The 14,462-nt window shown below is 42.3% G+C and overlaps 1 protein-coding gene across 1 annotated transcript in view; it reads left to right on the top strand.

Annotated features, from left to right (window-relative positions):
* Nucleotides 1-13,987, top strand: part of LCLAT1 (lysocardiolipin acyltransferase 1) — an 88,268-nt gene extending 74,281 nt beyond the window's left edge. Inside the window, exon 6 of the mRNA XM_081904289.1 lies at nt 12,552-13,987. Within this exon, the coding sequence (XP_081760415.1) occupies nt 12,552-13,048 (497 nt within the window). The 3' untranslated portion in view covers nt 13,049-13,987. The remainder of the gene's footprint in view (nt 1-12,551) is intronic.
* Nucleotides 13,988-14,462: the final 475 nt, after the last annotated feature.

Below are 14,462 nucleotides of genomic sequence, written 5' to 3'. Positions count from 1 at the left end.
ATCTGAAACTCTGTCAGAGGAGGGTTAACAAGAAGTGCCTCAAAAAAGTTATTGAGCAAGTTCACATATGAGGCAGCGGTTTCTGATGTACCAAACTGTTCCCATCTTGTTATAAATAAATTTAGTTTAAAATGGGAAAATATGCTAGAAAATATATCCCTTTATCCAACTGAGGGGGTGTGTGGAAATCAAGGCTTAACAAAAATGCTGGCTTGGATCCTAATATAAATGAACAAGGAATTCTAGGCAAGGAGAATTCCCTTCCTCTTCTCAGCATCCCCCACTCCTGATCCCACAGTCTTCAAAAACCAGGGGCCGACCTTTCAGAGAGGTTGTTCTGATGCCTACGTCAAGTGATATCCAGTTGTGGCATCCCTTCTGTGCAACAGACTTCTGCTTTTGTAAGCGAGACTTCCCATTCCTCCTCTTCCCACCTGCAGCTCCCAACACATCCTCAAACCTGCTCTAGTGGGTTGGGGAACCTGCAGAGCAGATTGGAGGGGGGAGAGGAAGTCACACTGTGCCCACTGACTATCAGATTTGGGACGGGGTGATGAAATTAGAGTCGTTCCCCTTAATAAATATTGAAATGTGTATTGGGAGGCAGCAACATCCTCTTTAGTAAAAATACAACTGGACTCGCTTTCAGTGCATCCTAATTCTGTCTGCCTCTCTCCTTTATATGATTGCATTTTTAAATGGCCTAGCACAGCCAATGAAAAACAATTGTACTAAATAAATCATATGTGCTACAAAGCAATATATCACAATTAGAAATCCATTATAGTTTAATTAGGCATTCCATTATTAAGTTGATGTATTTGGCTTCCTCCAGGTCTCTGGCTAATCCTGAAACAAATTCTTCTTTGTGGATAAATATTAGTCAGTCATAATTAAAGAGTGTTTATTGCAGCCGAGACTTTTAATTAAATCCCTTTCTGATTAAGATGGCTCCCTGAGTACTGGGTTTATTGAACTTAATAAGATTTGTCCACTTGTGTATTGTGGCATGGCAGAAACTGTTTCAGTGCCAGCAGATTAGCAGCTATAAGATCGTTTCTCCTCCTGTCCACTCATGGATTTAAACACCTGTCATTTTGAAAACTATATATAAGCTGCAGTCTGATCTACCACTTTATATTATAAGGCTAGCAGGCTGTTCACACAGTGATATATATAAACTATAATGACTGCATGGGAAACTTAATGTTGCCGCATCTTTAACGCTAAGTGGTTTTTAAAAGAGCCCCTCTTCTGCCGATCAGGGAACTGGATGCACATTGAAACACAAATAGTTTATCCTTCTGAAACTGGTTTCCTTCAGAGGCACATAGATGAGCTTGTTTGTGTATGATGCTCACCAAGCTCTGCTGGGAATGTTCACTTACTAACACAACTTATTTGAATAGTTTTAATGAAACAGCAAGGAATTTTAGGCAGAGCATTAACTGCTTGAAGGAGCATGGGCCAGATTCCGTCTGATTTGATTTAAATAACTAAGGAAAGAGCTTAAGAGATTGATTAAACTCCAAAATTAGTCATCTTAGATTGGATGACAAGTTAATGCCTTACTATTAGTTGTATTTTCAAATGGTTTTGACAGAAAATGTGTAAGATGTAAGCATTATGAAGCAGAGGAGAACAATCAGTTATACCACAGTTTACATGCTAGGTGAAAAAAGAAAAGTTTTAAAATCTGCTCATGGCTTCTTTCCAATAATTGCTCATTAAGCAGTTTGGCAGTTTGTATCATTCCAGTAAAGCCAGTATATGTTATGTCTTGGGAGGGATAAGATTCACAAAATAAAAACAAAAACACCCATAAGAAGCCATTTCATGAGTTATGCAGTCATTTTCAGAGCTTACTTGAACCCGAATCCCCCAAATGTCGACTATGTGCTTGAAGGTCATTAGAAAAATTCCAGTGTTCCTAGTTTAAACTTATTGTTAAACTTACCCTTTTTTATCTCCACTGGGACAGCACTATTCTAAAGACCCACTGATCTAATGGAGCTAGTTGCATGGTTCTTTGGATCCTAGCTAATGTTAATAGCCTTGCTGTTCACAGTAAAGCTCTCTGAATTAAAAACTGTTTTGTTATTTTGTTTGCTGCAGCTAATCTGTCATATTAGTGAATATTGTAAATGAATCGGTTCTTAATTTTATAGCTGTTTTCCTAAGCTACCAAGGGCCAGAAGGGTCCTTAATGATGTCTGAGATACAGTTGTGAAGATCCCTGAGCAGCTAAAGAGAACTCTCTAGTGGCTGAGTTGGGGCACTGATGAAAAGTGCAGAAATGAATTTTTGCATGGAGTATCTGGCAGCAACAAAATCTTACCTGCATATCTGGTTGGGGGTGGTATCTCCCATTTTACAATGAGACTTCCATTGTGAGTTCTCTTTGAATAAGATTTTGAGACGGCCTCTAATTACAAATAGCAGATACTTAAGCCTTCTTAAGAGTAGCAAAGGCCACTGGTTTGTCAGGCAATGTTAACTCTTGCTATTACCTACAGATTATCTCACTTAAACAAAAAACAAAAACACTTGAACTGTCCATAATTCAGGACATGTTAAATGAGATAATCCACTTTATTATAAAAAAAACTAGGAGTATGCACTACCATCAAGATTTGGTTCAGTTCTGGATTTGCTACCTCGGGAAGTAGCCCACTTCATCCCAAAATGTGTTGTGGCCTACCCCATTCAACTCTGGCTCCAGAATCAACTTCATGAATTCCCTTCATGAAAAATGAAGCTCTGCCCCTTCCGCTATTGTGGGGAATCAAAAACAGCCATTGCTCTGAGATAGGTGAAAACCCCACAGGACCTAAGCCAATCTGCCTGCAGGTAAAAATTCCTCCTTGATGCTGAGAACAAATCACCGACCGATGTCCATAGGAACATTGCAGATAGAGACCTCCTTCATTGAAGAAAGTCACAAAAGTTATAACTATATACAGTGGTACCTTGGTTCTCAAACTTAATCTGCTCTGGGAGTCTGTTCAAAAACCAAGGCGTGGCTTCCGATTGGCTGCAGGGGATTCCTCTACTCAAGCGGAAGCCACATAGGATGTTCAGCTTCCAAAAAACGTTCACAAACAGGAACACTCTTTTCTGGGTTTGTGGCATTTGAGAGCCGATTTGTTTGGCAACTAGGTTGTTCAGGAACCAAGGTTCCACTGTACAGAGAAGGGCAGGTGGGGAAGTCCCTGACCCACAAGCTGTTGGGGAAGCAAGTTGGGGAACCAGGACGTTCAGCAACGTGAAAACTATTGTCAAATACTATTGTCAAATACGTGGCATGCTGGATTTGATTGCAGCAATAGGCCTTCACCCCTGGAATTTAATGGTTCACACAAGCAGACTAATTTCATGAACAGGACAATGTTGAGGCACATTCATGGGTTTTTCATGCAACAGGAGGGATTTTGTGTGAGGTAGTGACTCTGTTGTTACGCTGATCATATGAGCAAAGGGTTTTGTTCTTTTTAGAGGAGGTGCGGGACATGGGCCTATTGTCAGAACTCATTTCCTAAATCTTAGAACAGGGCTATTTCAGTCTGAGTGCCACATTCCCTTCTGGTCAGAGGCGCCGAGTTGGGTGGGGGGTGCATGTGTGTGTGACGTAACTGTTTCAGACACTGTGTGGCCAGGGGCAACCTCCAGCCAGGCTGCTCCAACCCACACTGCCTCCTGGGGTGTCCTCCTGCCAGGCTGTGCAGCGACGTTCTGCTAGACTGTGTCAGTACTCACTGCATCTTCCAGTGCTGCACGGCCTGAGGCAACCTCCAGCCAGGCCGTGTGGCATCTCCCAAGGCGGGATTGCGGGATAAACGTAAGAGGAAGGGAGAGGATGGGCTCAGCCTGTTCCACCCCCTCAAGATTGGTGGTTTTGGTCCCATCCCAACAAACTTTGGGGGAGCTGGCACCTATGCTTCTGGTCAACCTTTCGGGGTTGTATGCCAGGGGTAGACAGGGGCAGAGGCAAAAGTAGGCAGAGCACCACATGTAAATTTGAGATGTGAAGGAGAGCGAACGAGAAGAGGAGTTAATTGGGGTGAGTGTGGAAGGTTGGATAAAGAGACCTCAGTCCTGAGCTTCCCTGCCTCAGACGCAGGCAAGGTATCACGATTTAATATCCAAAATCAGTTTAAATGTTTCTACCTTGTAATAATGTGTGCATTCAGGGACAGCAGCACACATGCAAGTTCTCCACGTGGCATGGATTTACGCATTTGCTTCAATGCCAGTAAGTGTTTCACACAGTCCATTGTACACTGAAGTGAAGGGGGGCATTGTCACTTATGTAGGCCATGCATGTGGACTGAAGCTGCCAAAGGGCTCTAACTTTGACCATGCACCATTTATTTTACGTCCCATAACTGTGTTAACAGCGATGGCTGTGAGAGCTTGTCTACATAGATTCAAAATTATGTGGTCCTGAGAAGGGAACAAGTTTGCATAATTGGGAGAAATGTGCAGTTGTGAAGCCTGTAAACTGAGTTAGATAAACAGAGTCCGTGAGTCAGTTCTGCCTGGTCATCCTGAAGAGGCTGAAAATAACTTGTTTTTCCACCCTTTTGACCTTCTCCTATCCCACTTTTTGTATGTTGTCTGTGCTTTATTTATAGCTCATTCGCTTTGTAATTCATAGAATAGCACTTCAGAAGCTGCAGGAGAAAGAGAAGCATTGCTATGAAGGCTAAAATGCAGCTGCCAGGTTGGCACTAGGATGAATGCAGTCCCTGAGTTAGAATATTACACATCACAACAGCTGATTTTGTCCTGTTGCCCATATCCTTTATGTGCCCAGCCGTTGCTCTTCAGTGAATCCTTTCTCAGCACACAAAAGGCAGCCTTCAAAGGACAGTTGTATTTGGGAGGGGGGTCAGTTGACATTGTTTGAACTTTGGAGCAAATGAAGGGCTTTTCTGCACAAAGAATGTCTCAAATTCATGTTATCCTGGACACAATAAGCTTGAAAGCCCTTATTTCGTATCTCATAAGAGAGGAAGAAGAATAACTACGCAGTGGTCCACTTGCTTTTTTAACAATCTAGGTAGCGTCGGCACTGGAAAGGAGAAGTGCGCAGCCTCTCAAGAACTTTAAACACAAATAAAGGCCTAAAGTTCAGGGGTGGGGAACTGATTGACCCCTAGATGTTGCTGCCCTCCATGTCAACCAGCATGGCACATGCAGCAACACCGGGAGGGCCACAGGTTCCCCACCCCTAGCCTAAAGGGTGGGACAGAAAAAAATGAGTTTTAAAAAGGTTGCACTCCTAAGTGGGAATAATTACTTACTTGGCACAGTAATACAAGCAGTAGGAATTTACTGCTGACTAAACTTGCATAGGATTGGGGTGCATAAAAAAAAACAACAGCCATTATCAGTCTGGCCAGGGTTACAAATTTTCAGGACATAGGTGGCAGATCTCTTGTCATGTAAAGAAAGCTTGGGAGATAATAAGGGTCCTGCTGAACTCTTTGCTGATATCTGGTGAAGTTGCTTCTTGTTGCAAAGGCAGGAGTGCACAATGACATTCTTAGGCGCGCATTTAGGATTCTTTCCTTGCCTCGCAGTTGGCCTTTGGCAGAGGTTTCATCAGCTTTTGGCAGTTAGATTTTGTTCTGGCAAGATGCCAGGAGTACAGTACAACCTCATTCGTCTGTACGGACTGCAAGACACCCAAACCCTTTTGATAAACATGCAATCGAGAAGGCAAAAGTGCTATTTATTTTCCATGCAGATTCATTTACATAGCTTGCCAGAAGGGACACATCACAGCTTTTGATAGCTAGACTTTCCTGACAACCAGAGTGTTTACCCTGTATAATGTTCAGTAGCTTCACTATGGTATCATTAAAGCCGGATTGAATGATTGGGTTTTAATCCTGCAAATTGTGTCTTTGCTCTATGGACAGGCTTATCGTAGCCTGAAGAGGGGATGGCAGTGAGCTAGATGCTTAAGGCTTGGTTTCACCCAGTTTTCTTTAAACCTACATTCTCATAGAGCTGGAAGGGACCATGAGGATCATTTAGTCCAACTCCCTGCAATGCAGGAATCTTTTCCCCAACCCATGTCCCTGAGATTAAGTCTCATTCTCTCCCAACTGAGCTATCAGGTTGCTGTGTTATGTTATTGATGTTATTACTGAAATGCTTTTTGAAGTATATGCCTCCTTTACTGATTTTGTTTCCCCAAAAAACGACAGGTTGTGGCTTCTGCTTTCATTGTCCACCAACCCCATCTACCCCCTTCACTCCCCACCCCATTGCCAACCCCCTTCTCTTTACAACTCACCCCAAAGCCCTCCTCCCCATCTCCTCGCATCTCACCTGTTCCCCTTTCCATCTCACTCACAAGTCACCCTCCCCTCCCCCATCAGATTGCCCAACCCCTTCCTCATAGGTCACACCCCCCCTAAAAAAAAGTCCTGCATCACCACTCCCACATATTGCCACCCTCTGGACCCCCCCACCAGCTGTGCTTTGCACTCTCCTCAAGTGTTTTGGCCTGGCTTGAATGGATCCTTCAAGTGTCATGTCTCTTGCTTTCATGGATGGAGAGATGAAGGGCAAGGGCAGGGGTAGAAACCTCCAACTTTTGTGCACCTAGAATGTACCCAACTATACATAGGTAAACGTCATGTCCATTGCTCTGCCCAAACTGGCATGTGGCTTCTGGGAAGGTTTCCAACTGTAGCCCTTGGGCTGACAAACTCTCCTGGTTTAGGCAAAGAGAACAGCCAGCTTGGTGATCCATTTGGAAGGCATATGCTGCCCTGGATTCCACCTCAATAAGCCGGTTACAATGTAATTTTGACCATTCCAAGTCTTAACTTCTGCTTCCCAAGATCTTTGCAGGCAAACCTACATTCCATACTACATCGTTTGGATTTTTTCACCCACTGGCTTTTTTTTTTTAGCCACCTCACAAGATTAATGCGTTATTTTCATAAACCAAGTAAAGAAAAGCTTTCAGATACATCTTAAGAGCTTGATATGTGCCAAGGATGAATAATTTCCCGTGATAGTAAGATAGAAATTTAACCAATGAAGTTAAATTTGTGTAAATTCAAGCAAGATGCTTTTAATAAAAGGAGAATTTCAAAAATCCAATGCGATAAAAGTGACTTTTGTTTGCTTTTGAAAATGCATTTAACTGAAGAGAGTGATTTATTAGGGAAGCTTTTACTTTGGTCACAAGCTTAGTTAGAGTTTTGGGAGTTGCCTTTTGCTGGCCTCAGACATAATGCCTAAAACAATTAGCTTTGCATTGTAATTAGTGAGAGAAAGATGTGATGTCTGTATATCCTGAAATATGAGCGACTTTAAGTGGAATGCAAATAGGTCAAAAGAAATATTAATAGAAAGGAGCCAGACAATAATGCTTTCTGGATTGTCTTTTGCTTAGTAACTTCTAAGTAGCTGGAGCCAGTGCCCATTCTAGTGCTTTATCTTTATTAGGAATTGTTATGCATGAGTTCCTATTAGTTTGCCAGCAGTGGAATACTGATGCTTCTGTTTTCTGAGTTGCTCTGTTCTTAGAAGTGTGCTAACTCCAGATACAAAGAGCATTCTTCTGCTTAGTACATTCATTCGGAGGGTAGATTCATTCTATTAAATTATTAAGACTCCATTAGTCAAGATTATGTTAGAACAGGCAAGATTTTTCACTTCATTTTTGTAAAATTTTGACTAACTTTTTACAAATAAAGAAATTGTGTAGACAGATGATCTGAATGATGTGTTAAGTCCCAAGCTGGATAAATAGTGGTCCAAGGAAAGAAGGCATCAGTGAAATTCAGGTTACCAACCAGTGTAGGGATATATATGAAATCCCTGTTATTAATAGATTGTGGGAGATATTGTGCTAAAGAAGAGATTGTGCTTTTTATCCTATATGACATTACACTAAAGAAGAGAGTATATTTTATTCTTTACCTTATTACACATACTTAAGTAATGGCATTATTTGGTTTGCCCCTACTATAGTGTGGGAAGTTCATCAAGTAATAATAGCAGCAGGTACAATGCAGTTCATAATCTGGTTATACTAGGAAGGAAGGAAGGAAGGAAGGAAGGAAGGAAGGAAGGAAGGAAGGAAGGAAGGAAGGAAGGAATTTTCAATGTACTATAGTAGAGAAAGTACAAAGCAAATATTCTGGAAATCAAATATATTGGTGAAATCTTATGCATGTTTACTCAGAAGGATTCAGTCAGACTTTGTATGAGGTAAATGTATAAAGCAATGTGGCCTTAAAGAGTTGCACTGAGGACAAGCTAGTATGAGCTCTATTCTGCAGGAATTTTAGATTGTGCATTCTGTATCCTTAACAAGTAGATCTTGTTTAACAAGACTGAATGTTCTGGATCTGCAGGAGAATGCGGGCAGGGCTTTTTTTTAATATATATTTTTTATTAGTTTTCCAATATGAAACTACAAAACAAATCATCCAATTTATCACCAACATCTTTTTTTTTACTTCCACCAACATGTCTGATAATTCTCCGTCTTAATCACTTCTTACACATTTCTTAATTTAATATTGCACTACAATAATATCCTAATTTACCTTATTTTTTAAACAATATTTCTACCATACATTCTTACAGAGCTTCCTGAAAGCTTACAAACGTTATCTGGTCATCACATGTAGTTTTCATATAATCTGTGAATTTAATCCAGTCTTCAGTGAATCTCTGGTCTCATCGGTTCCGGATCCTTCCTGTTATTTGTCAAGTTCTGCGTATTCCATTAATTTCATTCTTCAGTCGTAGGTAGTTCTTCTTGTTTCCATTAATATTCTTGCTGCCATTACTGCGTATAAAAATAACTTCCATTCTTTACGGACAGGGCTTTTTTTCAGCTGGAACTTGCTGGAACTCAGTTCCAGCACCTCTCAGGTGGGCGCCATTGCCATTATAAGAGAACAAGCGAGGCGTTTGTGGTGAATTCCGGCACCTCTTCTTTTCTAGAAAAACAGCACTTAATATGGATCACAAAGAGCCTTTCTTGTGAGACAGATCTTAGGACGTTTCAGGCGTACTTGAAAACTGTTTTCGTTCTCACCCGAGGCATTGTTACAGCTACTGCTGCTAAGGCTCATTTACATTTTCTTAGTTTTCAAATGAAGGCTTACCGTGCTTTGAAAATTCATGCAGGCTGTTGCAGGAGAGGGCACAGCCCCACTTGTTGGGACAAGAAAGTATGCAGGTGTATGCTATTCATGTTGGATGGAGGGCCAATCCTTCATTCCAGGTGCTCTCATAAGTGACATCTGAAGCACATGAAGATTGACAATTCAGTTGTAATTTCCGTTCCTTACATTGACCTCAGTCAAACTCAACAGTGGTTTTCCTGCAGTTTTCAAAGTGTAGTAAAAGTCACGCAGAACCACAAGGCAGTCTCGCTGGTGATTTTAGCAGCATAGATCTTCATGTCTAAAGGCTAGCGTATTTCTTCAGATGTACCATCAGGAGGCTCTTTGAAAGCTGTCTGCCATACTTGAGTATAGATTTCAGCTTGTAGCAGAGTGGTAGCACCAGAAAAATATGTGAAGTGCACAGAAGGAGCACTGTATGTTTTGGAGAAAAGGGGAAGGGGTACCTTCCTCACATTTTAGATTTCTGTAAGAGATTCACTTTAACACTTCCATCCTTGACATTTTCTCTATAAATATTTTCAATGGATTTTTGATGAAATGTCAAGTAACTTTGCTCAAAGTTGAAGCTTTACTTTAATTTATAGTCTATCATTTGTGTGTGAAAACTTGCTTTCCTTCAACTAACCACAGGGACCTAGCAAGGAGGGTGAGGGGTATTTGCAATCCATGAAACACAACTTTTGTAAGCCAACTGGGAATCATGCACACAGAGGCTGAAACAGCCCCGGAGAAGATGTTAAGACTGTCAGTCATCAGTTACTTTTATTATTCCTTATACAGTGGTGCCCCGCAAGATGAACGCCTCGCAAGACGGAAAACCCGCTAGACGAAAGGGTTTTCCGTTTTGGAGGTGCTTCGCAAAACGAATTTCCCTTTGGGCTTGCTTCGCAAGACGAAAATGTCTTGCGAGTTCCTGCGGGTTTTTTCCCCTCCCCCCCTTTTCTAAGCAGCTAAGCCGCTTATCAGCTGATCCGCTAAGCTGATAAGCCGCTAAAAGCCGCTAATAGCACTAATCCGCTAAGCTGTCAATGGGCTTGCTTCACAAGACAAAAAAACCGCTATACGAAGAGCCTCACGGATTAATTTCGTCTTGCGAGGCACCACTGTATAACACATAACACCAGCTGCATGCCGGGTACTGTATAATGTTCAGAAATGGCATGATCCGTGGTCCAAAAGGGTTAGAATCTATGTTAGTTCAGCAAGGCAGAGGAAAAATGAATCAATATCAGGGATATCCAGGGACAGAAGGAGCCTATGACATAGGGGACCAGTGTGGCACCCGCTAGATGTTTTTGACTAGAGCTCCAGTCATCCCTGACCATTGGCCATGATGGCTGGGGCTGATGGGAATGATAATCCAAAACATCTGGAAGACACCACATTGGCTACTTCCGGGCCATAACATCTGACAGAATGATAAAGGAAGGTGGAAATAAAATCCTATGCCAGCACATAAATGTTTAGAACCAGGTCATAGCAAAAGTACGCAGTCACAATACTACAAAGCATATACTCTCATTAGAATGGCAACAGTGTTGTGATGACATGGGAGAGGTATGCCGATGGAAATATTTGACAAAAATGCCAAAGAGCAGAATTTTGAAAGCAAAGAGAGAGATATTTTATACCCAACTATGCAACATGTTGCCCATTTCCAGTATGTGTGCAACTATAACAACAACAAAAGCCCTCCTGAAGTAGCTGGCCTGTATTTCCAAACAACCATTGTTTTAAATCTCTAATGCACTCAGCTCTACCCCAGCCAGCAGACTGAAGTTTTAAAAGGAAATGCAAAATAAATTAATGTGCTGGCACAGCTTATCTTAAACATCATATCCAGTGAGTGTGGCACCCACATTGAATTAGGCAAGCTGACTTCGCAAAACGAAAGGTTTTTTTCGTTTTTGAGTTGCCTCGCAAGACGAATTTCCCTATGGGCTTGCTTCGCTAAACGAAGCTTGCCCCGGGGACAGCGGGTCTTCTCTTTTGAAGCAAGGGGCGGCGGGGAGATCGCTTCTCCCCACCGCCCCTTGCTTCAAAAGAGGTCCGGGGGCAGCTCTTCCCGCTGCCCCCGGACCTCTTTTGAAGCAAGCGGCTGCGGGGAGATCGCGTCTCTCCGCAGCCGCTTGCTTCAAAAGAGATCCCGGACCTCTTGAAGCAAGCGGCCCCAGCCGCCGGGCTTCGTAGCGCTGCTGCGAAGCCGGGCGGGGGGGCGGGAACACCTGCCCCAGCCACCCCGCTTCGGAACGCTGCTCCGAAGCGGGGTGGGGGGCGGGAACACCTGCCCCAGCCGCCGGGCTTCGTAGCGCTGCTGCGAAGCTGGGCGGGGGGGCGGGAACACCTGCCCCAGCCACTCCGCTTCGGAACGCTGCTCCGAAGCGGGGTGGGGGGGCGGGAACACCTGCCCCAGCCGCTGGGCTTCGTAGCGCTGCTGCGAAGCCGGGCGGGGGGCGGGAACACCTTCTGAAGGCGGGCGGGGGGCGAAAGTCTTTGTCCCCCCTGCCTGCCTTCCCAGGGGCTTTTAAATCGCCCCGGACAGCGGAGAAGTCCTCCGCTGTCCCAGGTTTTTTAAAATGCTGGGGGTGGGAAGAAAAGCCCTTGTCCCCGCCCCCCAGCCTTCAGAAGAGGTCCGGGGACAGACTGTCCCCGGACCTGGTCTGAAGGCGGTTTCCCTAGGAACGCATTAATTGATTTTCAATGCATTCCTATGGGAAACCGTGCATCGCAAGACGAAAAAACCGCAAGACGAAGAGACTTGCGGAACGAATTAATTTCGTCTTGCGAGGCACCACTGTATTGCTATTTATTATTTATTTAACTTATTCATCTTTTTGAATGAAAAGTAACTCAAAGCAGTGGGACACTGTTAGGCAAGAAAGTAGTGCACTGTGTTAGAGCTGGCATTGGTGCAAATACGCAGAGCAAATACGCGGAGCATTGGTGCAAATACGCGGAGCGTAAATAATAGTGTAGACCACTTTCCATCTTAAAAGGAAGCAGCAATAGAAGATACATAGATGACTTAGCTTGCAGTCGTAACAATGTCTACTCCAAAGTAAGTTGTATTGAATTCAATACAATACTCCTTGATAAGTGGGATGAAAATTGCAGACTTCACTTCAGTTGAATTTTTGGAATTAAATAGATAAGATTTTCAAAGTTCTTTTGATTGAAGAGGAGAACGCAAATGGCAAAACATAATCTTAAAGGTTTGTGGCCTATTTTCCTGGACCTAGAAGACAGAAAATGACATTTTATAATGGATCTCCTAGATTTTTCGGTATTCTGGTTTCAGTTGTTCACAGTATCTAATCAGTGCTCAGTTCCGTGAATACTGACTAGCTGTATTCATAGTCTTTATCTATTTTCCCCTAGGCAACAACCTTGATGCTATCCATGACATAACAGTGGCATATCCTCAAAACATTCCTCAAACCGAGAAGCATCTTCTGTATGGAAACTTCCCAAAGGAGATTCATTTTCACGTCCAGAGGTATCCAGTACAGTCTCTGCCAACCTCTCGGGAAGAACTGCAACTTTGGTGTCAGAAGCGCTGGGAAGAAAAGGAAGAAAGGCTTCGTTTGTTTTATGAAGGCAAAAAATACTTTGATGCAACAGGAAGAAGCAAAATTCCACCCTGTAAATCTGAGTTCAGGGTCATGGTTGTTAAGTGCATTTCACTCTTTTACTGGACATCTTTCACACTGGCTATGTTTGTGCTGCTATACTTGTACAGCTTTGTGCGGTGGTATTTTGTGATTCTTGTTGTCATTTTTGTTATGCAACAAAAAGCATTTGGTGGGCTTGAATTGCTGGAACTTGCATGTCATCGGTTTTTTAGTAAAAAATTACGCAACTCAGAAAGAGACTAAATTTGGTGTATGTTGTGGGGTGGGGGGTTAAGTTTGTGGACATTTTTCAAATGTGCCACAGGGTTTGCAAAAGTGGGAGGAGATTTTGCATGAGAATCATTGGTCTGTCTTAATGCTGTGGTTGGTTAATACACTGTGCACTTATATTGTAAAAGGAGAAAGAACAGTCATGTGAATTTTTAATTTTTGAATGTATCTTCAGAGTTTCTCTCTTTGGCAGCTAGCATATACAATGTCTCTGCAAAATAATTTGCCAACCAATCACGTTTTATAGCTCTTGAGCCTTTCGGGAGCTATAAATAGCTGGGCAAATTGTCGTGCTAAAAGCCGTGGCCTGTGATCCCTACATGGCCTTGCCATAAATAAATTGTGAAATTTGAAAGTCCCCACTCATTACATGGTTCATATTGGCCTTTCTTTAGCTCTTTCCCCCTTTCCCTTTCTGTGAGAGAATCATTATTAGTATCAGCAAATTTTCTGACCTGCAGAATGAGAAAACAAAAGATGTTAATTTGGGTCTATTCTATTATACTTCATTTTTATATGCCTGTTCTGTCTGTTGATTAAACTTGTACACCTCAGTTTTTAAACAAGCTTCGAAACAAGTTTTGAACATGTATTTTGAAACAGGTTTCAATGAAAATCAGTTGAATTGATCTTGAGGTAAATATTATGGCAAAGGATTTTCATGAAGTTTCAACAAATATTTTGTCAGCAGCTCACCTAAGGCTGGCTGTATTGAAGTCCTGTGAATGGTTTGTAATATGTTCAGATAGTAGGCAATCTCATGTTTGAAACTGGATTGGCCTACAACATGAACACGTACCAAACCATCCACAAGATAGGAAACAGGGAGTCAGCACTTAACACGATTGTTCAATAGCAACAAAGGATCTTAATGCCCACACGATTAGAAGTACCAGTTACGTTTTTTAATTTTTTTAAAAAAATCTCCCTTTTGGATTGTGGCAAAACATGAGAAAAGTTAAGAGTTTTTGTTGTTCGCTTGTTTGCTTTAATAATGTGTTTTTAGATCACAAATGGCACATGTAGATATGCTCACCTCACGAAGATTCACATGATAGGTGTCAATAGCTGGATCACCCCTCATTTCCTATCCAGGTGCTGAGAGTATAAAGAGAATGGCACATTGGCTTTGCAATTAAGGAAATCATACAGATGTACAGGACTTGAATGTTTGAAAAACATGATGGGTTTTCACACAGTGTATTAGAAGCATGAGTTTCAGCATTGCTGTGAAGAATTTCACCTTGATTATGTAAGAGAAAATATTTTTATTTTTGTTTCGCTGCTTAGTTCTACTGGTCAACATTTGGAAGCCCCAGCCAGTAGGAACATCTTTACCTTCTGAGGTTAAAGCAGCATCCTATAGATGGCAAGTGAAGTTGAGGCA

The sequence above is a fragment of the Podarcis melisellensis genome (assembly GCF_964234715.1).
Source record: "Podarcis melisellensis genome assembly, chromosome: 3".
NCBI lineage: Eukaryota > Metazoa > Chordata > Lepidosauria > Squamata > Lacertidae > Podarcis > Podarcis melisellensis.
Note: the sequence above shows the minus strand (reverse complement) of the source record. Positions and strands in the feature narration are given on the sequence as shown.